The following is a 27,725-nucleotide window of genomic DNA, read 5'->3' as shown; positions in this document are numbered from 1 at the left end:
TGAATTCAGAACATATCTGATTTTTCTATAGGGGAAGAGGACCACAAGTCCAGGATACTTGGATAGAGAAGCCTCAGAGGATTAGAAATCTGAATTTCTAACCCCTCTGACAGGAAACAAAAAGGGCAGGGAGTGCTCTGAGTATGTGTACTTGTCATATCAAAATGAGTGGGATACTCCAGAGGGCCCTGAAGGTACTTTGAACTCAGATAATATAGAGGAGAGCCTAAAACCCATTCCACTCTGAGTACAGCTATACCAGGGAAAGTGAAAGTCAGTGGCATGAAACCAGGTGATTGAGGTCCAAGGCCAAATAGGGACTGAATACTTCAATTCAATAGTATGGGATGGGATGGAGTTTGGCCTTGGTACAAAGTATCAAATCAAGGATTGAAAATGAAGATGAACAAACAGAAAAAGATGTTAAATAATATAAAGAAATATACAAAGGAAGAAGTCAAGAAGTACACTAAAAACAGAGTAACCTCACAAATACTTCAAGCTGAGTCCCAGAGAGAAAAATGGCTTGGCCACAAGAACTACAATATTACCTAGAAGAAATAAAATGAGGAATGAGAAAAAAAATGAAACTGTAAGTTAATTAAGAGCCTTCCAAGAAAGTACTAAAAGAATAAATACCTTTCAAAAGAATATGGCAAACCTTACCCAAGCAATAGATTTGTTAAAAATTAGAAAATGAACAAGAACAACAAAAATCAAAAGATTGAAGAAAAAAGAAGAAAACATAAGGTATATTTTATCAAACACAACTGACCTAGAAAACAGGTTAAGTACAAATAATTTATGAAGTATTTTGACTCCTCAAAAATTTTAATTTTTAAAATTTTTATTTATATAACATATGTAATATATGTAATTTATTAAAAATTATATTTAAAAATTATAAACCCAGATACTGAAATTCATTAATTCAAAATGAAAACTGATAAGATCTATCAGAATCAGGGATCAAAATGCAAACAGAGATTCTATCATTCTTATCAAGTACCTTCAGGAAGTAATCCTAAACTAAAAATTATCAAGGATTGTTGGCCAAAAATTCAGAGCTCTCAGGACAAAGAATAAAAATCTTTTAAGTAACCAGAAAGAAAGAGTTCAAGTATTAAGAACTCAGATTAAGGATCACATACATACTTAAAAGGAACTAAGATAACCATGAGAAAATCTTGGAATTCATTTCAAAATTTGGAACTAAGAATAACATATTCTACAATAATGAATATAATCTTATTTGGGGGGGGGGGATGGATCTTTAATAGAATAAAGAACGTCTATGCATTACTGATGAAAAAAACCAAATGAGTAGATACTCTGAAATGTAAACATAGGATAATAGAAACCAGTATGGGTAAGGGGAAAAAGGGAGAACAGTGAGATAGAAACAGATCACTTCAATTATAGTTCTCTAATGTTGATTCTCTTTTACTACATTCTTCTTTAAAGGTAATGAGGATGGCAAAGAGATGAAAAAGTAGAAGAGGAAATGACTGGAGGGAAATACTCATTTAACAATGATCAGCTATGAATCGGACCTTAGAAGGCAGTAGTGTGAAGCCAGAGAAAATTGAAAAACCAAAATTGAAAACACTTTGGTTTGAGATCAGAAAAGTCTAAGAACTTCACAAGGCAGGCATGCCCAAGAAAGGATCTAAAGTGATAAAGAGGTTTGTAGAGTTCTTTGATACGTACTCAGGCTTGGTGGCCATTCTCATCTCAACACATAAAATCCACCAGAACTCCTCATTAAGAGGACTGAGTAGAAAGATGTGTCAATCATTGAAGTCAGTTGACACTGAAATTGTCCCAAGCTGACTGCATAGAGAATTCTTTTATCCTCTCCAAAAGTTAATTTTAAACAAAAGTAATAGAGTTTGCAATATGAGACTAAGAACTCTACTACTACCCCATTCTGAAAGATTTCATTTGTTGTCCATGGTCCAAGCTGTAGTCAGAATTCCTAAGAAGCTGAAAGTCTAAATTAGCCTAGTTCAAGGACTCAATCTGTAGTCTTTTGCTTACTGTCAAAATACAACATGTATAATCACATCCTTGCAATAGTTCATGACCACCCTAGTTCACGTTTCCATTATCTGCCAACTGGACAATTGCAAAAGCCTCTTCTCTCAAAATTTTATTTTTAGTTCTAAGTTCTCTCCCTTCTTTCACAACTTCCCTCACTCATTGAGAAAGTAAATAAGAAGATATCCATTATACATATGAAGTCATATAAAACATATTTCTATATTAGTCATAGTGTGTTTTTGGGGGGAGATAAGAAAAATAAAAAGAAAAAATATACTCAGAGCTTATCAGTTCTCTATCTGAAAATGAATAGCATTTTTCTAAGTACTTGGAATTAATGTGGATCATTATATTGATCAGAGAGGCTCTTTCACATTTTTTTTTAAAACATGGCTATTACTGTGTATATTATTCTCATAGTTTTATTATTCAATAATAATTGCATCAGTTCCCAGATTTCCCTGAAACACACTCTTGTCATTTCTTACATCACAACAGTATTCTATCACAACTATATCACCATTTGCTCAGCCATCCTTTAAATGATGGGCACCCCCTTAAGTTTCCAATTCTTTGACACAACAAAATAAACTCTTATAAACATTTTGTGCAAACATCCCTTTCCCCTCTTTTTTATCTCTTTGGAGGTACAAATCTAGTACTGATATTTTGGATCAAAGAATAGGTATAGTTCCAAATAGTTCTCCAGAACATTTGGATCTGTTCCTAGCTTTACTAACAGTATATTAGGGTATCTATTTTCCCTTATCATCTCCACCATTTGTCATTTAACTTTTCTGTCATATAAGTCAAGATGAGTTGTTTATTCAACGTCTGAGTTGTTTAAATTTAAATGTCTCTATTAGTGATTTACAGTATTTTTTACACAATTATTAATAGCTTTGATTTCTTCTTGAAAAGGCCTGTTCTCATCTTTTGACCATTTGCCAATTGCTCATATTTTTAAAAATTTGCCACAGTTCTCTATCCATTTCAGAAATGAAATCTTTATCAGAAAAATTTACTGTAAAATTTTTTTCCACCAGTTTCCTGCTTTATTAATTTTGACTGTGCAATAGCCTCTTAGGTCTAGATTTCTGCTCATTTCTCCTCCAATCTAATATTCACTTCCTTGTCAGATCAATTTTCCTATAATACATATCTGAAGATATCATTTTAGGGTTTAAAATCTCTACTGCCTATTGAATATGAACTAAAGAATTAATTCCTAATACTGATGTCCTATATTGACCAAAAACACTATGTAAAGAAAATTTAAACTAATCTCAATAGCAAATCAATAATTAATGCAAATGAACTGAACAAAGGTTAGGAAATAATTAATTAATATTTGAAATATTGCTGGAGTATCTGGAAACTTTATAAACCACAGAGACTTCTGATGACACATGCATCAAAACAGGAAAATATCCTGGCATTATGGCAAAGAATTCTGGATTTTGCTTTTTAAAAGATGACCAACAATGATTTTTCCCTAGGTAAAAGGTGAAAAGGAATAGAAGTCAAGAGCTAATGACAGAAGAGGACCCAAGATAGAAAGGAAAGAAAAAGGAAGTTCAGACTCTCTTTTTAAATAAGGATGTGAGGTAGCAAATAGAGTCAATGCTTAAAAGGTAATCAAGAGTCCCATTCCAGTCCACTGCTATATAAAGCAGAGATCAGATGAATGGTAGATGTAGGAGGACAGAGTAAGGCTGGAAGTTCTTTCAATTAAAAGACTGGAAAAATTTGAGTAGTGAAAGATGGAAGCAAAAGAAGATCCCTTATCTAGCTACAAGAGTAATCATAGCAAGTAAGGACATGAAATCCTTCTAAATTTACTGACAATGAAAATACAAGGAAGCTTATCAAGGCAGAGGAGACAGAGAACAAGCCCAGAAAACCTGTGCTCAAAAAGTTCTTTATGAAATGTACTGGCTATATAACTGGTCACATCTCCTCTGTGCCTCAAACAACTGAGCAAATAGAGATCTGCACATTAGACAGTTTCTCAATGGAGTTCCCTAAACCATTTAAATCACAGGTCTAGTTCTAAAACTGTTCACAGGATACATCTTAAGAGTTCAGATATTATGAGAGTAATAAGGATAATTTTTTTAATCTACCAAAAGTTATATGTAACTAAAAAGATAGTGAATCAATATTTGCATCAAAATGTGCATTAAAAATCCTCTAAAGTATCAAAATTAAAAATATTACTTGCCTTTATTCTGCTGTCTTCTACTGAAATTATCTGTGCACGCAGCCAAGCATCTTCCTCTGCATTTACAGCAACCAGTTGTCCAACATACACAGATTGTACTGATGTCACTTTAGGATTCTTACTATAATATTCTTTCATTTCATCCTCCATTAGTTCTTGAGCAGCAGAATAGTCTTTTCCAACATACCTGCAAAGGGAAAAGGAGCAAATGAAATTTTAAAAAGGGGAATATATATATATAAACTGTTAATTTTGTAGTACTTTCTCAAGGGCCTTTGTTGATCCTCACCTTCATTCTTTCCAGCAGCAACAACAAAAAACCTGGATAGATGGAACTGCCTTAAGTATTTCCTAACACCAGTAAAATACAAACTATCACACAGAACAAAAAAATAAATCTAAAAGAGTTGGGACTCCATAGGACATTTGGTTCTTAATCTACACCAAAGTTATGAAGCCCAAATTATTAAACTCATCTACAATATCTCCCACCAAAATGGTCATTCAGTTTCTCCTGAAGCAATCCAAAAATGTATTTCCAATTCAATTCAATTCCAATTGTTGAGTGATTCAGAATTCATAATATAGAAAAATGATAGACAAAGTCAGAATAATATGTTCTGACTAACCATTACTATCATACTTGAACTAAAGTTGATAGAAGTGATTTTTCATATGTGCAGTCAGGAGCTCAATGAAAATCTGGGGAATTCAGTAACCACATTCAAGCAAGGTAAAAAGAAAGTTCATTTTGAAAAGCAATTCAATTTTATCAATAGAAAACAAAGTAGCATTTTAAGCCCCTACTTACTAATCCAGTATGAAAAATTACAATAAAATTGAGAAATAGGTACTCTTGATTCAGAGATGATTTGTACTCTCATCAATCTCTGTAAATTAAAATTCCTGACATCAATATCTGTTTCTTCATTGCCTATTTAGACAGATTCCTCTTAATTCTCACTATTTTCCCCATTACAGTGGAGGATTATAATTACTCTGCTACACAATTTCTGTCACTAATACTCATCCTTATTTTTCTGCCAGGGATCATCTTTCTTGCGGCCACTACCAACATCTGACATTTATGGAGGGAATAGTGACTTCTCAAGATGAAGAACTCTTTGTAGAATACTGTTACTTCTTTTGTAGAATTTTCTTCCTTCTTCATTTATAGATTTTGTCACCTCCTCTTCCAGAACGAAAAGGCAGCAAGAATTAAAATTCTATACCATGTCCCAAGTTAATATGTGCTATCTTATGAAGTAAGCAGACCCAATGCATGATTTAGAAGATGAAGACTATGGGGGAAAGAGATATCACTGTCTACTAGAAAGGACATTAGTCCTAGTTCTGTAATTTAGCAGGAATATGACTTGAGGTTTATAGAGCAAGGCAAGCATTAGTGCTTCAAGAGATTAGCATACAAACCACTTGGAGTCACCATTTTCAGGCACTTGCTGAAAGATTATCCCTCTTTCCAGTCCTAAAGGGAAGAGTCTCACACATAACTACTTGAGTTTGTACAGCAAAAATGAAGATGTTTAGTATCATAGCTGACTCATGGAAGATGGCATATCACCCTATCCAAGTACTCTTACCCATAGCTAAAAAGCTTTAAGTATAAATTATAACATTTACACAAGAGAAATAATTAGAAAAGTTGAAGGATTAGAATGCAATACTTGCCTGATAACAACTTCATTTGTGTTGCTCAGTTCAACTACCAAAACTGATGGTGATGGCTCAGTTGGGATGATTAAAGGAGGAACGATTATTTCTTCTGTGGAAAAGTCAGGGTTTTCTTCTTCTATCTGCAAATATTCTTGTTCAACCATGGATGTGATATCATCATTCTTAATTTTTTGCTTTGCATTAGTCAGATTCACATCAGTACATTTTGGTAATTTTGCATAAAGAATGGCCTTCTGAGGATTGTCAGAAATGTGGTCTACAGTGCATACATCCGACAGCAAGTCAAGATTTTTCAATGCATCCTCAGGAAATTTTAATTTGTACATATCCTCAAATGCTTTGGGGAGTGCATTTGCCCAAAGACCACTTGAATATTTCATTAACAGGTCTGCAACCTTCTTCTTAAAGTCATCATTAATAGAAGCTGACCCAACTTCTGAAAATTCTTTTGAAAGAGATACTTGTTTTGGAGCTGGTGTCTGAGACTGTGGTGTTTTTTCACTGTCTGTTTCACTTTTCAAAAGCGGTCTTCTCTTAGCTGGATAAATAAGGACATCCTGTTGACTACCACTGTAAGGTTTTTCTACCTTTAAAAAATTAAACAAATGACATTTTTTTCAATTATTAATAATCCAAATTTCATTTTATTTACATTTTTTATTTTATGCAAAAAAATAGAAAAAATTATCCATCATCATTCTTTGTTGCTATATGCCTCAGTTTCAGTGACTTGTATAGGGTCTTTTACCACCTGACTGGGGGAATTATCATTTAAAGACTTAGATATTTCTAAATCCAAGAGGACAAGATACCCATTTGACTTGCATTTGATATAACTTACCTCCTTTCTAGTTTCACTATACATTTTCCAGCCTTGTTATACACTAAATTCATATATTCTATGGTCAAACCAGATTTACCTTTAAGCAGAGCTTTGCACAGTGGATAGTGTGCTGTTCTGGGAAATAGAAAGATCTGATTTCAAATCTAGTCTCAGTCACATAATAATTGTGTGACTCAGGGCAAGTCATTTATTTAACCTCTGTCTGCCTCAGTTTCCTTAACAGTAAAATGGTGTTAATGGCATCTATTATTGCTGTAAGGATCAAATGAAATTTTATTTGTAAAGTGCTTAGCACAGAGCCTGGCACATAAGTGCTTAATAAATGCCCACTTCCTTCCTTTACTGTAGGTACATAATAAATGCTTATTTCCTTCCATGTTTGTGCCTTTGCATTGGTTGTCTGTCATCCATATTTGGAATGCATGCTTTCCCTGCCTCTTAGAATCCCAAGCTTCTTTAAATACTCAGTTCAAGACCTACTTTCTTCATAAAGTCTTTCCTAACCCCTTCAGCTACCAGTGTCTTTCCTCCCAACTACCTTACCTGTATTTTGCATATATTAATATACCTATGAGGAACATTCTATCTACTAAATTATCTGTCACCAACAGGCATATGCTCCAAGAAGCCAAAGACAAAAGTTCCATGTTCCCCAGAATATTTATAGCAATATTTTGTTTTTGTTTATTTTTTTAAATTTTGCTTAGGTAATTTCTTTTTTTTTTCTTTCTTTCTTTAATTAATTTTTACAAAAATTTTATGTATAGGTAATTTTTCAGCATTGACAATTGAAAAACCTTTTGTTCCAACTTTTCCCCTCCTTCCCTCCACCCCCTTCCCCCATATGGCAGGTTGACCAATACATGTTAATTATGTTAAAGTATAAGTTAAATACAATAAATGTATACATGTCCCAACAGTTATTTTGTAGCAGTATTTTTGCCAAATGCAAAGATATAGGCAGGGAAAAGTAGATTTTCAATCACTTGGGCAATAACTATGTATTTTTTTGTACATATAGCATATAAGAAACTGAAAACTATAGAGGAGCAGCATGTGTAAGACATATAAACTATAAAATGAAATAAGCAGAACTAAGAAAATATATTCAGTGTGACAAAGAAAAAAAACCATAACAAAATGCCTTGAAATTGTCATGACAAAGTTTAGCTTCAAAGAATAGAGCAGAGAGGTAACATCCTTCCTCCTTTTACAAAGGAAGGCATGACAAAACTGTCTGGCTCAGTTAATGTGTTGGTTGGTTTTGCTGACATCTGTTTTTCCCCCCTCTTTATAGTTCTTTGTTTATAGACTAGGTTTTTTTGGGTAGGGAAAAGGAAGAATAATTTGAAAATGAAGGAGATAATGAAAAAACAAAAGATAGTAATAAATTTTTTTTAAAAAATTCTCAGCCTAAATTATATCATGAATTTTTCTGGCTTTAGATTTAAAGATTTTTATTTATTTACAGATCATCAGACTTCAATCTAAATCTTTGAAACATAGCAATAGTAGAGATTCAATTAACCAGAGATTAGCTTCCAAGCATTCGCAAGCATCTAGAACAATGCTGATTGAGAAAGTGTGAGAAAATTGCCTTTGATGGTGAAAAATTCAGCCCCTATGCAACTATGGCCATAGGCACTGGAATGATTATAATAATTTGTTACATATGTTAGAGCTTCCCTTCTTTATAGGGGAGGACCATGGGAATGTACAACAACCAGCTAATAAGAAGGATTTCTGAAACCCAAAAATGGCTTCTTGACATTATGGGAAATTCTTTGCAAATAAACTCTAAATGAATTTGGAGATGCCTGTAGAGATTGGACCAGCCTTGAATGGTTCAAGAGCAACTGCAGATGTGGGACTTTCCAAACTACTTATTCTCTAACTTATCCTACCTTCAAATATCTTCTCTCCTAATCCTCTATTTCCTACCTAAAAACCTCTCTAGAAACTATTATCTCACTCTTTCCCCATTTCTCTACTTTCCTTTGAGCAGCTGAGAATTCTGTTCTCTTGTGAATTTTCTTCTGCATGTTCTCAGATAAACTCTTTTGTAATTTGGAATCAGACTCTGTTTCATCTAGAGTCTCTCTTTTTAGACCTGCAGTATTCCTTTAACACAACCAACAAAACATTAAAGACAACCTCTAAGTTTCAATCATTATTTTGGCCAAGTATTCTAATTGGCTGATGATGACTCTTAAAAAAAAAAAAAAGCCAATCTTTCTGTACTAAAAGTGAAAAATAGAGAAATAACAGGTAACCAAAGAGACCAAAGAGACAAGAAAACAGAATGGCAGACTGAAGCAGGAAGAAAGCAAACATAAAAAGTAGATGCAGTGATTAGGAAGGGTTGATGGAATTTCAGAAGTGACACAGTGAAACTTAATTTTACTGAACTGTTTAGGTCCTTCTTTGATGACCACCAAAACTACATTCTTTCTGCAAAGAAAAAATATTTTTTCTGTTTCTGTTTACATATACAAATACATGATACATGTATTTAATTTTCCAGGAAATGCTTATTACTCCATTTATGGGTTCACAATTTTTGCTATTTTAGGGTTAAAATATTTGGAGTCTTGGTGGTCATTTTATATGACTTTTATTAGACAATTTCTTCAAGCTCAGGTTTATGTCTCCAGCAGCCATGAAATGGCACTCTTTTTCAGTCTGATGACAATGAGTTAAAGAGTTCACTCCTTTGGAGACTCAAGTCTGTGACATAGTGGAAAAAGATGTAGTCAGAGGTCATTGGTTCTCAACCAAGCTCTGCTGCCTATTACTTGTGACTTTACTTCTCTGAGTCTCAAGTTTCCTAATCAATAACATGAGTGAATTAATCTTCCAGCTGTTACTGAATAATCTCAAATATCTCAGATATTCTTTTTTTTTTTTTACCCCCCCTGAAGCTGGGGTTAAGTGACTTGCCCAGGGTCACACAGCTAGGAAGTGTTAAGTGTCTGAGACCAGACTTGAACTCGGGTCCTCCTGAATTCAAGGCTGGTGCTCTATCCACTGCGCCACTTGGCTGCCCCTCAGATATTCTTGAAACCGGGAAAAAAAAGTCAAGCCTTACCATTCTTAAGTGAATTTAATCTATTATCAAGATGCGAGTGGAGTTCTTACTAATTAGACATTTCCAAAAGATTTGTACTTGTATATTTGGTCATAGGAATCACTAGCACAGATTATTTTCTTAAGACACACAGTCTTAGCACACAGTCAATCTTAAATGAATGTTGAATTGAAATACTATTCCTATTGTGTTGGGGTCTTTAAAAACTTTAGAGACACCTAACTATTGAAATAATTAAATATTAACAGGTAACTTTTAGAAATAGTTTTATTCTAGTTATTTTTGGTATATGTCATCTACCCTACTATAAGCTTGGAAGGCAGGGATCATGTCCTGGTTATCCATGTCCTTTGTAATGCCCATAGATAGACAATTAATATATGCTGAATTAGGAAATAATTCAAAATAATGATGAAGAATCAAAACACTTAACACTGTGCTGGGTGCAGTCCTCATCCTTATGTTTGTAAAGAGGCAAGATACACAGTTATAATATATACTATGTGCATTTTAAGTTTAAAAATGAGTATTACAATGAGTCTGAAGGGCAAGGTCATGATGAATGAAGGCAAGTGTGATTAGCTAAAGTTTTGGGAAGACACGGCATTTAAGTTGGCTTTAAAGTACAGATAAGAATTCAGAAAGAGAGAGAGAGAACATTGCAGGGATAAAGGATAAAGAATATAAGCAAAGGAACAAGAAAGCAAAGTATAGTACTCAAAAGGTGGAGAAAAAAAGCCCAAGGAATGTACCACAGAAAATGAGATAAGAAGATAAGAAATGAGATAAGCAAGAGAATGCTATGTTAAAAACAAATAGCAGAATACCTCAAATGTCCACCTTGCTTTGTAACACTACTCAGCAGAAAGACCCTTAGGGGAGTATCCACACTAAAAAGCTGGGAAAAAAAGAATAGTTGGAGTATATGGAAGAAAAACCAACAACACATGGTAAATATCTGAAATGAAGCAAAGAAAAGAATAGCCGTAGGAAGGAACAAATATGATTAATGCTCTTTGCACTTGGAAATTAGGAGGTAATCTTTGAAAATATATCATAAGAGTGACTACAAAGGTTGGAATGATTATTGTTCACATTTATATAGTTTTGCAAAGCATTTCATATACATTATTGTATTTGATCTCTGAGAAATCTCGAAATCACAAAGCTGCTATCAAACATAGAATTCAAATATAGGTCTCTCCTGACTCCAAGTCTAGCATTCTATCCACTAGGAAGGATAGACAATTTTTTTCTCCAAAGAAATTTATTAGTGAAGGAAAAGGAAGTGATCAGAAATAAGGTTCTCAATGGAAGCAATTTTTTTTTAAATATTGAGAAAACGAATACTATTTTATAGGCAGATGAAAAACATGACTGAAAATGCTTCCAGAAGAGCCAAGAGGGGATGGGAAGTCATAAACGAAGGAAAATATGTAGTCATGCTGAGAAATTATGAGAAATGAAAGGAAACCTCTAAGGAAATTTATATTAAACAACCTTCATTTTAATCAAAAAAGTGGAAAGCTACACTGATTTGGTGTGCCATGAATATGTAGCAGGTAAAAATCAATGAACTTTGATACTTTTTTCCAGTACAACTAGTAAGTTGTGATAGGACATTTTCTTCCCCCTCCCCCCCAAGGCTGGGGTTAAGTGACTTGCCCAGGGTCACACAGCTAGGAAGTGTTAAGTGTCTAAGACCACATTTGAACTCGGGTCCTCCTGAATTCAAGGCTGGTGCTCTATCCACTGCGCCACCTAGCTGTCCCCGTGATAGGACATTTTCAATGACATTTAAAAGATCTGGAACAAAACTAAATCAGAAATAATAGTACATAATACTTAAAAAATCTGTTTCACAAAGATTATCTCTCTTGATCTGCACAAAATTCTTGAGACAAGGTTATTATTCCCATTTTACAGATGGGGAAAACTAAGGCTAAGAAAAGCTAATTGCTTATGGGGCAAAGATAGTTCAGTTTGGGAATGAATGGCAGGAAGTTGAGAAATTTTTGATACTACTTATTGAAGTATTAAATTAGCAGAGTACAAGGTAAATGCTGAGTGTAGATACAGCCAAGTGAATCACAAACAAGGACAGAAGGGAAAAGGAGAGAAAGTTGGACTTGAACCACAGAACTGGTGTTCAGAATGAGGCAGAAGAATAATTATTCATTTACTGTGAATGGGAAAATTTATATATGGAAGGTTATTTTTAGAAGGTATAATAGCAAAATTATATACTTTGGAGATAATATATACATGAGATGAATGAGTATGTTTAAAGCACTATTACACTAAATAATGAAGATACAAATAGAAAAAAAGAAGTCAGTCTGCTTCTCAAGAAGTTCACAATTCTAATAGGGAGATAACAGACAGTCTCAAATCTTTAGGACACAGCAGCAAATGTTAAGACCTCTTTTTAAAAAGTCATTTTCAAAGATAAACCCATACCCACTTCAGATGCGGAACCATTTCTTAATGCCAAGAGCTTTGGTGATGAGAGTTTTTGTGTTTTTCAGGAGCTATGGGGGCTGCAGCAGCTGCCAACTTCCATTCCCCAGAAGTTGTTTCCCTTGATACTGCCTCCATAGGGGCTAGAAGCACATTTATGCCCAGTGCTCTAGGGCTCGGAGCTACCTCCATTGGTGTCTGAGTGGAGATGTCTATTGAGGTAGTGGTGGTTCAGCTAGCTTGTCCTTGCTGACTTTCTCCTTTACTCAGGGGGTCCAGCTGCTTAGTCTAGCTTAGCTTGTCAGGCCTCCCTTTCCCCCCCTAGGATAGAAGCTGGTAAAGAAAAATGATTGAAGAGAGAAATGAATCATGTTGTCAAATTCCTACATGGTCATAAATATCGGAAGTCTCTGAGAACAAGAGTGGGTCATAAGGATAGAACATGAGAGTCAGGCACTGAAGCTGAGAATATTAAGAATGACCTGGAAACTAACTAACAGATGGCTTCAAAGACAGAAAAGGGTAATGTACCAGTATATGGACCTCACATAAGAAAACTGAGGAACAACAGTGGAGAAATGGTTTGGACATGACACTGGGTGAAAATGGGACTGAGAATTCAGCCATGACTGAGAAATGCAATGGGAACAAAGCAGAAGAATGAACCCACTCCAAAGTTCTAAAGTAGTCGAGAACACTAATGTTTTGCTCAGTATTTCCACAAAATTTGCTTCTTGATTGAGGGAGCAGAGTTTCAGAAAATGGAAGATGAAAAGGGTGCCAGTTTAATAGTGAATGGCCTTCAGGAAATCATATCCCTAGAAAGACCGTGCTCCTTGACATGAAATGAGCTTGAGAAGGAACATTCAAATCAGTCAAATCTACAAAGTCCTGTAATGATGCTACTGAGAGAATATGAAGTTGTTTGCTTCCATAACAATTATTTGATGTTTCAATTAGTATAGATTAAAATTAAAGTATTTTGTGTTGTAAATGTGTTCCTAGGAGAGAAAGGGACCCAAATTTGCAAAAATATTTGTGGCAGCCATTTTTGTAGTGGCTAGAAACTGGAAACTTGAATGGATGCCCATCAGTTGGAGAATGGATAAGTAAGTTAGATATATGAATATTATGAATATTATTGTTTTATGTTCAATAAGAAATGATCAGCAAGATGACTTCAGAGAAGCCCGGAGAGACTTACATGAACTGATGCTAAGTGAAATGAGCAGAACCAGGAGATCATTGTATACAGCAACAACAAGATTTAACAATGATCAGTTCTGATGGATGTGGCTCTTTTCAACAATGAAATGATTCAGGCCAGTTCCAATGATTTTGTGATGAAGAGAGCCATCTACACCCAGAAAGAGGACTGTGGGAACTGAGGGTAGATCATAACATAGCATTTTCACTCTTTTTGTTGTTGTTTGCTTGCATTTTATTTTCTTTCTTATTTTTCCCTCTGATTTATTTTTTTCTTGTGCAGCAAAATAATTGCATAAATATGTATGCTTATATTGGATTCAACACACACACACACACACATATATGTATACACACACATATATTTACTATGTTTAACATATATTGGATTACTTGCCATCTAGAGGAGGAAGGAGGTGGGGGGAAGGAGAGGAAAAACTGAAACACTAAGGTTTTGCAAGGGTTAATGTTGAAAAATTATCCATGCATATGCTTTGAAAATAAAAAAAACTTTTAATTAAAAAAAAAGCACTGTGTTCCTATACTGTCTGTCCCTCTTTGGATCTTTCTTCCCTATAGTCTTCCTTGCTATTCACACTTGTAAACTTATTTCTCCAACAGTGACATTTGTTTTTCTTGTCAGGTTAAGATCACTTCATCTGGGATGAGACTCAGTCTTCTTGGGCCTATCACACCTAAATTAAAGCTGCTTTATTTTTAGGTCTTACTTCACCCTGTGTGAGAAATAGAGTACCCTAGCACCTATCTTCTACCACTAGCTCTAAATTTCCTCTCAATTCATAAAGGTAGCAAAAACAAGTAAAAATACTCGGAGACCATTTTACACCATCTCTAAAGTGAAAATAAAAGCACAAACATAATGAATTTCCCCAAGCTCTATCTTTGGGAACCAATCAGAAAAACCTCTGTCAGGACCTGGGGTGGTTTAAATATTAAAGAGGACTCCATTTTAAAGAATAGATAATATCTATGTAGCACTTCAAAGTTGGCAAAGAATGTTGCAAGTATTATTTTCATCTGAAACTCACAACAACCCTGAGAGGTAGGTGTTCCTATTCTACTGATAAGGAAACTAAGGCTCAGAGAGGTGAAGTTTCTTGCTCTGGAAGGCTAGCTAAGAGAGGCAGGATCTGAGCTCAGAATTTGAACAAAAGCACGTTCACATTCCTCTCAGATTTTGGAATGCATTTTTACAGAAAGCACTTCCATCAGCTAATTGTCTAAACCATATCCTGGCTATTGTAATCTACTTTTCTACTTCTAAATCTATCAGTACAGTGTTATACAAAGGACCTAACAGAGCAGCAGAATCTGCTGATGGGTTTCTCTGCTCTGAATGACCCAGTCATTTCTCTCTCTCTCTTTTTTTCTTCCTGTCAGCATGTGTGTGTGTGTGTGTGTGTGTGTGTGTGTGTGTGTGTCCAAAGAATGTCCATTTGTGTTCCAGAATTCCAGAAGGATGGTTTCAGGTTAACATATAGCCTGTGAGTAAGGTTTGGAGGAAAACTATAAATACTTATTAGCAAGCCACTGGGTATTCTGGGTATCCTTCAAGCAAGGTGGTATAAAATTTTAAATGAAACAATTGCTTCATTCTGTTAGATACTAAGATGAAAGTAATTGTGGCAGAAGTTATAATCATAGAATCATGCGACATAGAGCTAGGATTATTGGATTACTATTTTTTTTTAAACATGTGTCATTAGAAGCTGCGTCCAACATAATGAGGAAGTAGGAAAAGGGTTCATTAATATTATTTCTTCCTCCTCAGCTTCAAGTATTTTATACTACTATTTACTTAGTTTATACTCTTATATTTGTACAGATCTTTTATCTTTTTTTAACTTTTTATCTTCTTTACTGGACTGAATAAACAGAGGTCAATTTACTTATTCCTTTTTGCAATCTCTATAACATCTACCATGATACCTTACACATACATAGTAAATGTTCAATAAATACTTTCAGATACAATAATGGAAAGTATAAAGTACAATGCAATGGAAAGGGCAACTTTATTTTGAGCATCAATTTTCCTCATCTGTAAAGTGAGGGGAATAGACTAAAATTTAGTCAGTAGATGATCTTTAAGGTACTTTACAACTATAGCATTCTATTATTCTAGTTATGGACTGATGAACTGTTTGATTTGACTGATCCTTCATTTTTTGTTCTTGTTGCTACCATCTATTTCACTTGATATATAGAAAGTCAAAAGGTTATGAGTCCTTCACTATCTGAGATTTTATATAGGTCCTTTTAATTCAAGCAATAATCAATTAACAGGGCCACCTTGTCCAGGGAGTGAGGCCCTATTCTTAGGACTCTTACACAGAATTTTATGCTCTAGTAAATCAATATGTATGTTTCCAGCATTCTTTTTCAAGTGCACGCCAAATCTTTGATCTTCTATGTATGCAGTTAACTTTCCTGCCTCATACCCTGGCCAGACCAAGTATATACTTTAATGGATCCATGATAAAGAGGGAACTACTTGAAGCTGGTTGCAAAAAAATTGCTTTTTAAAAAATCCTTGCATAATTCTATTTTTTAAATAAACATTTTAAAAAATTTAAGATAGATTTTCAAAATACATGAAAAGATAAGTTTTTAACATTCAGAACCCTGGCAAAAGTCTTGTGTTCCAATATTTTCTCCTTCTCTTTCCCCTATTTCCTCACCTAGCCAGCAAGTAATCCATTATATGTTAAATATTTACAGTTCTTCTATATTTCCAAATTTATCATTGCATAATTCTTGACCAAGTCTTCTCATATACCTTTTATAAGGAATCTATATAATGTACTAGAAGAACTTTATTTGGCTCTTTCAATGATTTTGTATATAACAGGCTATCCAACTATCTTTCCTGGAGACTTCCTTTCCTATGCATAATATCCTCTGATAATCCCTCTTATGCTATTTCTTGTGCAAAGTAATCACTACATCCAACTTATAGCTGCATGCTTCTTTACTTTCTTTTAGGACATTGACAATTTCTATTTTCCCAAGACTGAACAATTTCTCAGTTCATTTTTTATTTGCAAAACTTGTCAAAGAGATATACTAAAGAATTAATCCAATAATCCCAGTGCAGGTTGTAACTGGGATATTGATGGCCAGACCAAACAACATAACCAAGAATCTTGGAGCATAACATCTATATCAAACCCTACTTCTATTTGCACTTTATAGAAGACATTTTTCAAGACACTGATCTTATATAGTGATAATGTGACTTTTACATTTTATGCTATGTCAGATATTGCTACTCAGGAAAATGCTGAGAAAAATTATTATTGTAAGAATAATTATTTGTTAAGAGTCTTATATTGATTAATCAATCAGCAATCATTTATTAAACACCTATTAGAGGTAGAAACTGTGCGAGGTGCTGGGGATAGAGACCAACCACCAAAAGGCTATACTTGAATCCAGGCCTTCCTAACTCTGTGTCTGGCTCTCTATTGTAGCATATAACTCAAAACAACTTTAGATTTTGTGGCTGCCTGGAATAACACCATCAAAGCCATCCTAACAGCAGTTACTTAACAGTGCCCTTGGTATCTAGAACTAAATAAAAGAGACTCTTATCAGTTACCTACTTCACTTTCTATGGTGGCCGGAGAAACTATTCTCAGAGGGTTCTTGTAATGTTGTCACAATAACATTTAAAGTTATTTTTGTCCTCAAAGAATTTTTGGACAAAAAAATTTTTTCTTTCTGTTTTTTAGTGTGGTAAATTTTCTGTTTTTAGATTTTCAATCTGAATAAAAAAAAAAAATCACAACATATGCTAAGTAAACACCAGTATTTAATTATCTAGCGTAGAACTAAGAAAATAGAACTTATGGAGATCATGAAGTTCCTGATGTATGAAGACTTTTGTATACTCATTCCACAAAAGACAATCTTAAATATTATTAAGTTAGAATTTTGGAATATGTATATATTTTTTAAAAAAGCTTATAAAACTCATTAAAGATGGATCATAATTCCTTTACTGTTGTTTGGCTTTGTTTTTTTGAGGGTAGTTTTTGAGAGGCAATTGGAGTTGCCTCTAAGGTCCCACAGCTAGTAACTGTTAAGTGTTTTGAGGCCAGATTTGTACTCAGGTCCTTTTGACTCCAGGGCTTGTGCATTATCCATTGCTCCATCTAGTTGTCCCAATTCATTTCTCTGGATTTTAAACTTCACACCCACAAGAATATGAAACGAGCTCATTTATTCACAGCCCATTCAGATTACAGAGTATAACATTCCAGAAGTTAAAGGATAGAAGCTTATTGCTAAGAATGACTTATTAAGCAAAACTGAGTATAATCCCACAGGGGGAAAAAACATCTTTAATGAAAGAATGCGTAAGCATTCTTGATGAAAATATTAGAGCTGTATAGAAACTGTAAAATACAAACAGCTTTTTAAAAAGGTAAATATGAGTGAATAATCAAATAACTAAACAAGGATATGCTGTTTACATTCTAACATGGGGAGATGATATACATCCCCTACGCATCTTATCAACAACAGGAGTCTTCCAGGGATCTATTCAGGTCATTTGTTATGTTTTTATGATCTTATAAGAAAAAAGAAAAGGTAAAAAGAAAAAGAAGAAACTAGGAAAAGGAGGGGAAAGTTAGGAACAATCTTATACAATGAGTATAGGAATAGAAGTATATACAAACAAGGAAAGAAGGAGTGGGTGGAGCAACTGACATTTTTTAAAAGAGAAATTGGAGGGATTACATAGATTGAGGGTTTAGTTTTAAAACAAACTCTAAGGAGGTACAAAAATGATCCTCTTCATAGTGACAAAAAATTAGAAACAGAAAATGTCTATCAATTGGGGTATGGATGAATAAATTATGGTATGATATTATGCTGTAAGATGATAATGGATGGTTCAGAGAAACTATCTCTGAACTGATGCAAAATGAACAGAGTCAGAAGAACAATTTATACAGTGACAGCAATATAGTAAAGAAAAATAACTCTTGAAAGAATTAGGAAATCTTACCAGTGTGACCACCAGCCATGGTCCTAGTCTACTAATGATAAAATACACTACTCACATCCAGACCAGGAAAAGGTCTCAAGAATGCAAAATGAGATCAAATCAAGAAAATATAAAATGACAACAATATGCTAAAGACAAATAAGAGAAAACCTGGGAAGACCTGTATGAACTAAAACAGGATGGATTGAATAGTACCAGAAGAACCATTTACACAATGATTATTGTGATTATTGTAAAGACAAATAGTTAAAACTCTGGAATTCTGAATAGCATGATTTCAGAAGATTCATGATAAAACATGTTATCCACACTCCTGACAGTGAGATTTGAGAAATATTTTGGGAGGAGCAGGATTCCAGCCAATGTGGATACTTTGAAATCACATGTTTGTAAAAAGGATTTTGTTTTTTTCTTTCTCAATTGGGTGGGTAAGGAGTGATATAAAGGAAAAAAGAATTTTTGCTTATTAAAAAATAGAATTTAATTTTAAAAAAATTGACAGATTTTTCAAATGGATAGTTATTAATTTCTGTACATTTATATTCCTCTATCCACCACACTATAACATTTGCTATTTATCAACTTTAGATATATTAAAATTGAGACAATGTATATAAAATGCCTTGCAGTTCTTGAATAAAAGCCAATATGGCTGACAAAATATTACCATAACATTGGATTTGGGAAGATGAGATAAAAAAGAAAACCTACCGTACAGATATGAGGCCAGTGTTCAAACTGTTGAAAAACTCCTTGGTTAAGTTCTTCTTTATACAGGTCTTTGTAAAACTGTGGAAGCTTTGATACCCAAATGCCATTGTTATGCTTGTTTAATATCTCCTTAATTCGCATCTGAACCTCATCCATTTTATAAGTGTTAGACACAGGAGGCATGATGTTTGTTTTTTGAATAGTCTCATTTAAATTATCTTCAAAGCAAAAGATTGAAAGAATTAACCAAAACACTCAGTAGTTTATGTAAGACGAAGGAAAAAGCACTTCACTACCCAGTACCTTACCTAGGACTATAGGACTAGAGACTTAGAGCTGGAAGGGAGCTCAAAGGTCATCTGATCTAACATTCTTAGTTTATAGATGAGGAAACTGAGCCTCAGAGCGATTCAGTGACTTGCCTAAAGTCACACATGCCAGTGTTAAGTTGCAAACCCAGGATATGAACTCTGCTCTTTAGATGCTAACCCCAATCTTTCCATTTTATCATATTTATTATAGCCTTTTCTGCTTATTAATCGACTTCTATTTCTGGAAACATGACAGAGGCTTCTAGGTCTAAGAAGATTAAACATGGGAGGCAAAAAGATTAAGTTGCAAAGGAAAAGAGCAAGGTACTCTATCCCCACACCAGTGAAACAGGTTGGAGAGGGGCCCAATAACCACACAAAGAGGCATTACCCAAATAATAGTTAACATTCTGTAAGTTTGCTTCAGAGTTTATTCCAAAACAAGAGGCTGATAGCATTGCTATGGAAGTATTAGTAAAAGAAGCATTTCAAAAACAAGCTTTCTATTTCCAAGTTCAAAATGTGTTTTACACAATATTGGCTGAGAGGCAATGACACATGTTCTAACCCATAAATTTTATGGATGTTAATAAAACTTTTAAATACTTTAGCTTGTAAAAATTACTTGCCCAGTCTGTAAAACTTGTTCAAATTTCCCCTTTAAGAAGGAAAATGAGTAATTTTTAAAACAAGTCCAAAGAAGTGATATGATAAATAACAATAATAAAAGTTTATATAGAAATTTATGAACAGTACTTTCAAGTTCAGTACCTTACATGGTCCTCACAACTATTTTGTGAGAAGTGGTTAGCAAAGGTATTATTGTGTACATTTTATAGGTAAGAAAATTGAGCCCTTCAATGTTGGCCAAGACCAGAGAGTTAAATCAACGTCAGAGAAAAGTCTGAGATATCTCAAGGCTTTTGATTTTAAAAACAGGAGTCTCTCCACTACAGCATGCTAATATCATTACACCAAAAAGGTTCTCTTATCCCCTTTCTTCAATACTTTAGATCTGGGTTTTATAAACTTTTTCTGCTTACTTTTCACCAGAGAAATTTTTACGTGCTCTGGGTATATAAGTTTATAAAAATAGATATATAAATCAAATATTTACTGATAATAAATTATAATTTCATAACCCCCAACATTTAATTATGAGACCCCATATGGAGTCGTGAACCACCATTTAAGAAGGTGGGTTCTAGGTGGTAGTGCAAACATGAACTATCAAGGAGTCTAAAAAAAGGCTAGGTCAATCTAGGGAGATATACTAGTCTGAGACTCATGACTCAAGACTTTTCTCCTAAAAATTCTCAGATCACTTTTCTAGATGATTTGTTTAGTACTAAAACAGCAAGACTTTCTCTGAAAGCTTTTTAGACTAAAGATCTGGCTCAGTATCTTCTAGTAACTTGTGGACTGAATTAGATCTTTTCAGACTATTGTTATCCAGCTCTATAATCCAATACTGACTCTTAAGTACTTTAATTCTAAGAGTAAGAGTCACTTGGTTTTAGCCAGTTTTATTCCATGCTTTCCTCCTTACAAAATAAATATTCTTTTACTTATTTTGCATAAGTGAAAATCTGTAAGACTTTATATTACTAAATACACACACACACACACACACACACACACACACACACACATACACACACACACACACATTTTTTTAAACAAACCTGTATATTCTTCTTTTTCACTGGAAGTTAACTTGCTTAAGTTAATTTGCCTACCTAAAAGGAGATGGACTGAGTTATATATATATATATATATATGTATATATATATTGAGAAAATATGGGTACTAAACTAGAGAAAGTTTTAAAATTTTAACAGTTGTATAATACTTTTCCAATTTCTTTCAAATTTGCAACTATAAATTAAACACAAACTAACTAAAGCCAATTTTCAAATAAAAAAACATTTAATGAAATGTGGGTTCTTATGCAAGAACTGAATTTCTTTAAAAATATCTTCCCATCCCTGTCTGAAAGTGAATGGCTTATTGAAGTAAAACCTGCCACTCTGAAAATTTTCCCCTCATAGAACCCCCAAGAGAGCTTCGACAAAACAATCTGAAAACTATGATTTCAAAAAAAGCATTATTCTAGTAATTCTCTATTGACAAAATATATTTCCATGAAAAATGTATTTGCATAGAATGCAACACAAACATGTAAATCAAATCATCTTTTTGAAGAATCAATTAAAAAATATATACTCTCATTAAAAAGTCTACTATGATATATAGCATTACCTCTATATGTTTAACATATGTATATATTAAAACAGCAATTAAAAAACTTTAACATAAAAAGCAGAACAAAAATATATTTGCATACTATCTTTGTAGTCATTCAAAGTTAAAATACCACTTATTCTCATGATTGTCATATTTTGATTTTGTCATATTTTGATTTCTTCGTTATTCCTTTTTAACCAATTACTATACTCAAGCAGCTACATGAGTACTCTGCAATTGCAGAGATGGAAGAGATGCATTTATAGGATGTCAGAACAAGGTCAAAAGGAGAAAATGCTCCCTTCTCAAGGTATGGCTAAATAACTTTGGCCTAACTGGTAGCACATCATTAAGGGGCATCAAGAGAGGATATACAGTAAAGTGTACCATTTATGTCTTTGGGAGAACTTCTTGAAAGATGCACTTGAAAAACTGGTGGAAGGGCCGCTTTTGGGTTAGACCTAAAAAGTAAAAAAAAATGTAGTACAGTTAATATTAAAGCCATATGTAATTAGATTTCAAAATTGTATTTTTCATTTAAAGTCTCATTAAAGTTTCATCATTCATTAAAATGTTACCAAAAAAGCAATGTTGCCAAAAGCATCTGCCAATTTAGAAAGATCAATATTAATAAAGTGTAACTAGAAATAAGTAAACAGCCTTTGCTGTTTGAAATCTGAAAAATGATAAGAAAAATACTTTCATATGAATAGAGGATCTGTAGAAAGGTTTTCAATTAAGAATAACAGTGATGAAAAAACATTCAGAACTAGAACTGAGTACCGGGATTTCACTTACCACAGATATAAATTTAGGGCTTATAAAAAATCTCCCAAATTAGAGTTGGTGAAGAGAAACAACATTGGGGTAGCAGAAAGAAAACTGTACTAGGAATGAATCAAAGCAAGTCAGAAACTCTGGAGTTTAACTTGAAAACAAGAGGCTTAAAATCAGAATTGTAGAAATAGGAAGAATTTTAGATATCAATTGACCAAAAAGTCCCCTTTAGTTCTAAAATGGGTCACTAGGTAGCTCCATGGATAGAATCTTAAGCCTGGAGTCACAAAGACTCATCTTCCAGAATTCAAATCTGCCTCTGATAACTAACTTTCTATGAACCTGGGCCAAGCCAATTTTGACTGTTTTTATAGTTTTATAACCATTCTTAGCTAAATATTAAAAAACCTAGAGAAAAATACTACCTTGAAAATAAATAGGCACATGAAAATTTTAAAACAGGGTGCAGAAATCTGAACAATGGGTTGGATCTATTTTTTGACAACTGGCTTTCAAGACATTTTTTAAAATGAGTGATTGCTAATTATTCACTCATGATACTTTTATTCATATATTACAAATTAATAAACCAATTCTCTGTATACCAAAAAGAAAGTTCTAGAGGTAACAAGGTCTCCATTGTAGATATTGGGACATTATCAATTTAGCACACTTGATTGTGACATTTCAAGAATAAGTGAGATGTTAAAGCATTTAATTACTGGTAAGTTTTTGACAGATTACTTTGATGAGGAAGCATACTATAATGCAAAGTGAACTGGATTCAAATTCTGCCTTTTCACTCATGACCTGTATGACCTTGGCTTAAAACCTAAATTTTTTCTTCTATAAAATATGAAAATTGGACCACACAGCTTCTAAGTTTAGTTCTGTGTTTCTCAGTTTTAGTTCTATGATAGCATGATGAAATGGGAGATATGAGACTTAAACTAGCCAGAGCTGGATGTGAGAGAAGAGGCAGTTGGGTGGCATGCCAGAGTTTATTAGAAAAAGCCAAATAAGTGAAAGATCTTAATCAATAAGGAGAATGAAGGAAAGACTAAAAGCATTGGGCAAACAAGGAACTGTTTTATGGTAGCTGGTAGGAGGGAATCAGAGCTTCTCTGATGTTGAATGAGGGCATCAATTTCAAGCATTAGTTAATAGGTTAGGAAAGTACTTATGTGCAGTGGTCAGAGTGGCACAGAAGGGAAGAAGATGGTAAAGTGTTATCTTCCCCACTTTGTCTCCATTTCCCTTGAAAGTCTCTTCCCCCACCTATTTTCAAGTATCCCACTCCTCAAATCTTTTCTCCTCTTTTTCCTTATTACCTATCCATGTCAACTATTTTTCTTTCCTTTATTTGTAAAAATGATTTTTCTACTAAATTTCATAGAGAATTATTATTTTTATGCAGTACTTTATAAATTTTATAATAATGCCTCAGAACAGTGTTTAATATATAGTATGTGCTAATTAAATTTCCACTGATTAAATGAAAGAGGCCAATGCCAAAATAGCAGAGGACTGTAACATCTTAATTATTTATACTATTAAAATTGGAAAGCTGAAGCCAAGATCTGGCAATCCTGAAAGTTCTGAGTATGAGAAAGCTAACATTAAAGAATCTTCCTCAGTTACTGTCACAGTCAGGATTCAAGCCTTCCTAGAAACCCAAAGATACTTGGAAGTGCAGTTGAGACTAACTCATTAAGCATCCTGGCCATTTCACTATCAGTCCCACTTTTTTATGCTAGAAGAGAAATCCCTTTCCCAGTCATCTTTGTCCTACATATACATATAGTCTTTTATTAGAATGTAATGGTCCTTGAAGACCAGTGCTTGTCTCTTTTTAAATCTTTGAATCCCCAGCACCTGGTACAAAGTAATCCCTTAATAAATGCTTTTTCATTCATGTATACATTCACCAATTCATTTGTTCATTAATTTAAGAAAAAAATGATTGGTTTCATTTTATGGACCAAGAAAGAAAACAAAACACTTACAAACCAGTGGAGATAAAAAAAAATAACTGAGTCTTGTAGGTTTAAAGAGGCATAAGGGGAAAAACAGAAAAGCAAGACAAGGATCCATAGAAAGGACCACCTAATCAAGAATACAAGGACAGAGAATTACCAAAAAGAGGTCATCCAATCTTCCTCTAATGAGGGAAGCTCATTCTTTGGTCAACTATAATTGTTTCAATAGTTTTCCTTACATTAAAACCTGTCTCTTTGAAAATACTCATTGCTCCTGTCTGCCTTCTGGGACACCAAGCAGAATAGGTCTAATTCTTCTTTGAAAAAGAAGAAAAATTGAAGTGACAAAAAACAAACAAACAACAAACACACACACACACACACACACACACACACACACACACACACACACACACACACAGCAATAGTTGAGAATAAGGATAGGAAAAGGGAGACCGAATAAACATAGTAATAAGGAAGTAGAGGTTGGCAAAACAGAATATAGCCATAAATGGGAGAGGAAGACAGAGAAATGAAATAATCTATAATAGTCTGTACATCCCTAAAGAAGGTTAGTACCCAAGAAACAAGTGCAAAGTTTTTATCAACCTGCTATTCTATATAAGCCTTTCTATCATATGGCTTCCCAAATTCCTGTGGTAAAAAGCAAGAGAAATATTGATATTGTTGATGTTGTACTAACACCACCAAAAGAGAACATATTTATATTATTTTATAACTGTACTTTTTATAGATTCGATTAACCCTTCAAAGCTTGATCCTGAAATTTAGAAAATCTGCCACCTGAAAATACAGACTGATGGAATCATGTACCCGTGGTGGTCGGAGACCTTGAAGGTAACTCAGGCCCAAGTAAATCTTATCCAATAGATTCTTTCAGTTTGGGAGTAGAGGTAAGGTCAATTAACCATTGTCTAGATTAAGAGAGTAAACAAACTGGTAAACAATTACAATATTTCACACTTGAGGGAAACCTTCATGAGATGGGAGAATCTGAAGAAGTCCCTTGCAATGTGAAAGACTAAGAACCCATATTAAAGAAAATTAATTCAAATAAAAGAGTCTACAACTTGTTTAACCTCAAACCAAATCTCTTAAACTTAATTCTATGAAGCTTTCTAAATGATAATAATGGCTTAGAGTATGTCACCTAAATCTTGCCATTTCTACCTTTTCATAATCTAAGAAAAATTGACTGGAAATAATAGGTTGAAATGTTTGCTATTGCCATATTTAACTGTAATTTCTATATAGATGATTCTCTAACCTTGTCCTCTCTTTTTAAGGTATCTTCAACTTTCTACCAGATATTTTTACTTGAATATTCTACTTTCATTAAAAACAACCCTTTACCTAAAAATAGTTTCTGATTTAAAAAAAAAAAATACTCACCAAGCTTGAAACCTCGTAATCCTTGACTTTTTATTTTTCTCTTACTTTTATATCCAATCAACTTCCAATTCTTATTGCTTCTTCCTTCATAAGGTACCTCCTCTTACATATACCTTCATTTCTATTCTTACAGTCCCTGCCCTAGTCTAGGTCTTTATGACCTCAGAATTGGATCATTGCAGTAATTTCCTACCTGGTCTCCTTGCTTCTACTCTCTCCCCCACATCATTACCGCCAAGTTAAATTTCCCTAAAATATTTCCTAAAAAAATTTTTTTTCCCTAAAAGGTATGTGATTAACTAACTTGCTAAAAAACTTTCAGTATATCTCCTCACTAATTACTAAATAAAATCCAAACCCTTGAATATGGCATTTGAAGTTGATTACAATCTGGATTTAATTTCTCTTTCTAACTTTAATTATTACTACTGTCCTAAAATGAATATTTCATTACAGTCCTACTAGTATAGAATATCTCTTGAAAAGAGATATTATAAAAGACCATGTGAACACCTATCTCTCTGCATCTCTGGTAACATTATAAACCCTGTTCTCCCCCTCTCTCTTATTCTTATCTAAAATTCATCCAATGTTCAGGTGCCAGTTCAAGAGTCTTTTCCTAGCCTACCATGACTTATTAGTACCTCTCTATACTCTGCATTCCAAAGGCATTGTCTGTATCCCTCAGCTTTGATCTCACAAAGCCATCACTCTGGTCTAGCCCCTGATCTCTCACTGGGTTGATTCCAATGGTCTAATTAGTCCCCTTATTATGAGTGTTTCCATTTATCCTCTATAAAGGTATAAAATGGATAAAGTTGAGTTCTGTCAGTATTTTGCTCAAAGAATATATCTTCAACTACAGTTTATCTCTACTTATTGCTTTTGGCACAAAATACAAATTCCTCTCTACTATTTAAAGCCCTTTACAATTGAACTCTAGCCTACCTTGCCAGAGTAATTATAATTTTTTTGCCATCATAGCCTACATTTCCATTCAAACCAGACTACTCACTATTTCTCACATACAATATTCCATCTCCTGCTTCCCCCAGATCTGAAATGTACCTTTACAAATTCAGCTCAATCACTACCTCTTATCTGAGTGCCTCTTTGAACCTGTCAATGAAATTACTTTTTAATTTACTCCAGTAAGGTGGTCAACCCACCAAGCTTCCCTTCCCACCACTATAATAGCAAGCAAGGAAATTAAGATTTATTATATGGGATTATTAGTAGGGCCTATTCTCCTTTATGGGTAAAAGCACAAGATAATGGAGTTTCTGTAGGGAATTAAAGATTAGGAAGGGAAGCAAGATATCATTTTGGTAAAATAATATTTGAACAAGAACTCCCTCTACAACCCCATCTTACATATTTTTAATCTACTCTCTGCTCAAAAACTTCCGTTAAGAGGGAACACACTAACTCTACTCATCTTTTTGCAATTTCTGCCTATTGCTCCTAATTATACCCCTAATCATGAAGCAGAACAAGATGAATTCCTTGGCCCTTAAACTAATTGATTAAGACTATTATGTCCCTGATACATTGTTGGTGGAGTTGTGAAAGAATCCAGCCATTCTGGAGAGCAATTTGGAACTATGCCCAAAAAGTTGTCAAACTGTGCACACCCTTTGACCCAGCATTGCTGTTATTGGGATTATATCCCAAAGAAATACTAAAGAG

The 27,725-nt window shown here is 33.9% G+C and overlaps 1 protein-coding gene across 8 annotated transcripts in view; it reads right to left on the bottom strand.

Moving 5' to 3' along the window:
• Positions 1–27,725, bottom strand: part of TDRD7 (tudor domain containing 7) — a 93,914-nt gene that overhangs the window by 31,769 nt on the left and 34,420 nt on the right. For 5 of the 8 annotated variants that reach the window (XM_074281815.1, XM_074281817.1, XM_074281813.1 and 2 more), the window contains 5 exons: positions 22,255–22,328; positions 21,306–21,359; positions 19,310–19,527; positions 5,957–6,549; positions 4,268–4,454 (listed from right to left, as the gene is read on the bottom strand). In XM_074281815.1, the coding sequence (XP_074137916.1) occupies positions 4,268–4,454; positions 5,957–6,549; positions 19,310–19,527; positions 21,306–21,359; positions 22,255–22,328 (1,126 nt within the window). Of the gene's footprint in view, positions 1–4,267; positions 4,455–5,956; positions 6,550–19,309; positions 19,528–21,305; positions 21,360–22,254; positions 22,329–26,036; positions 26,166–27,725 lie in introns of those variants that run through there. The other 3 variants (XM_074281819.1, XM_074281820.1, XM_074281818.1) reach the window with 3 other exon arrangements.

Source organism: Sminthopsis crassicaudata, chromosome 1, assembly GCF_048593235.1.
Source record: "Sminthopsis crassicaudata isolate SCR6 chromosome 1, ASM4859323v1, whole genome shotgun sequence".
Classification (NCBI taxonomy): Eukaryota; Metazoa; Chordata; class Mammalia; order Dasyuromorphia; family Dasyuridae; genus Sminthopsis; species Sminthopsis crassicaudata.
This window is presented reverse-complemented; position numbering and strand designations above follow the sequence as displayed.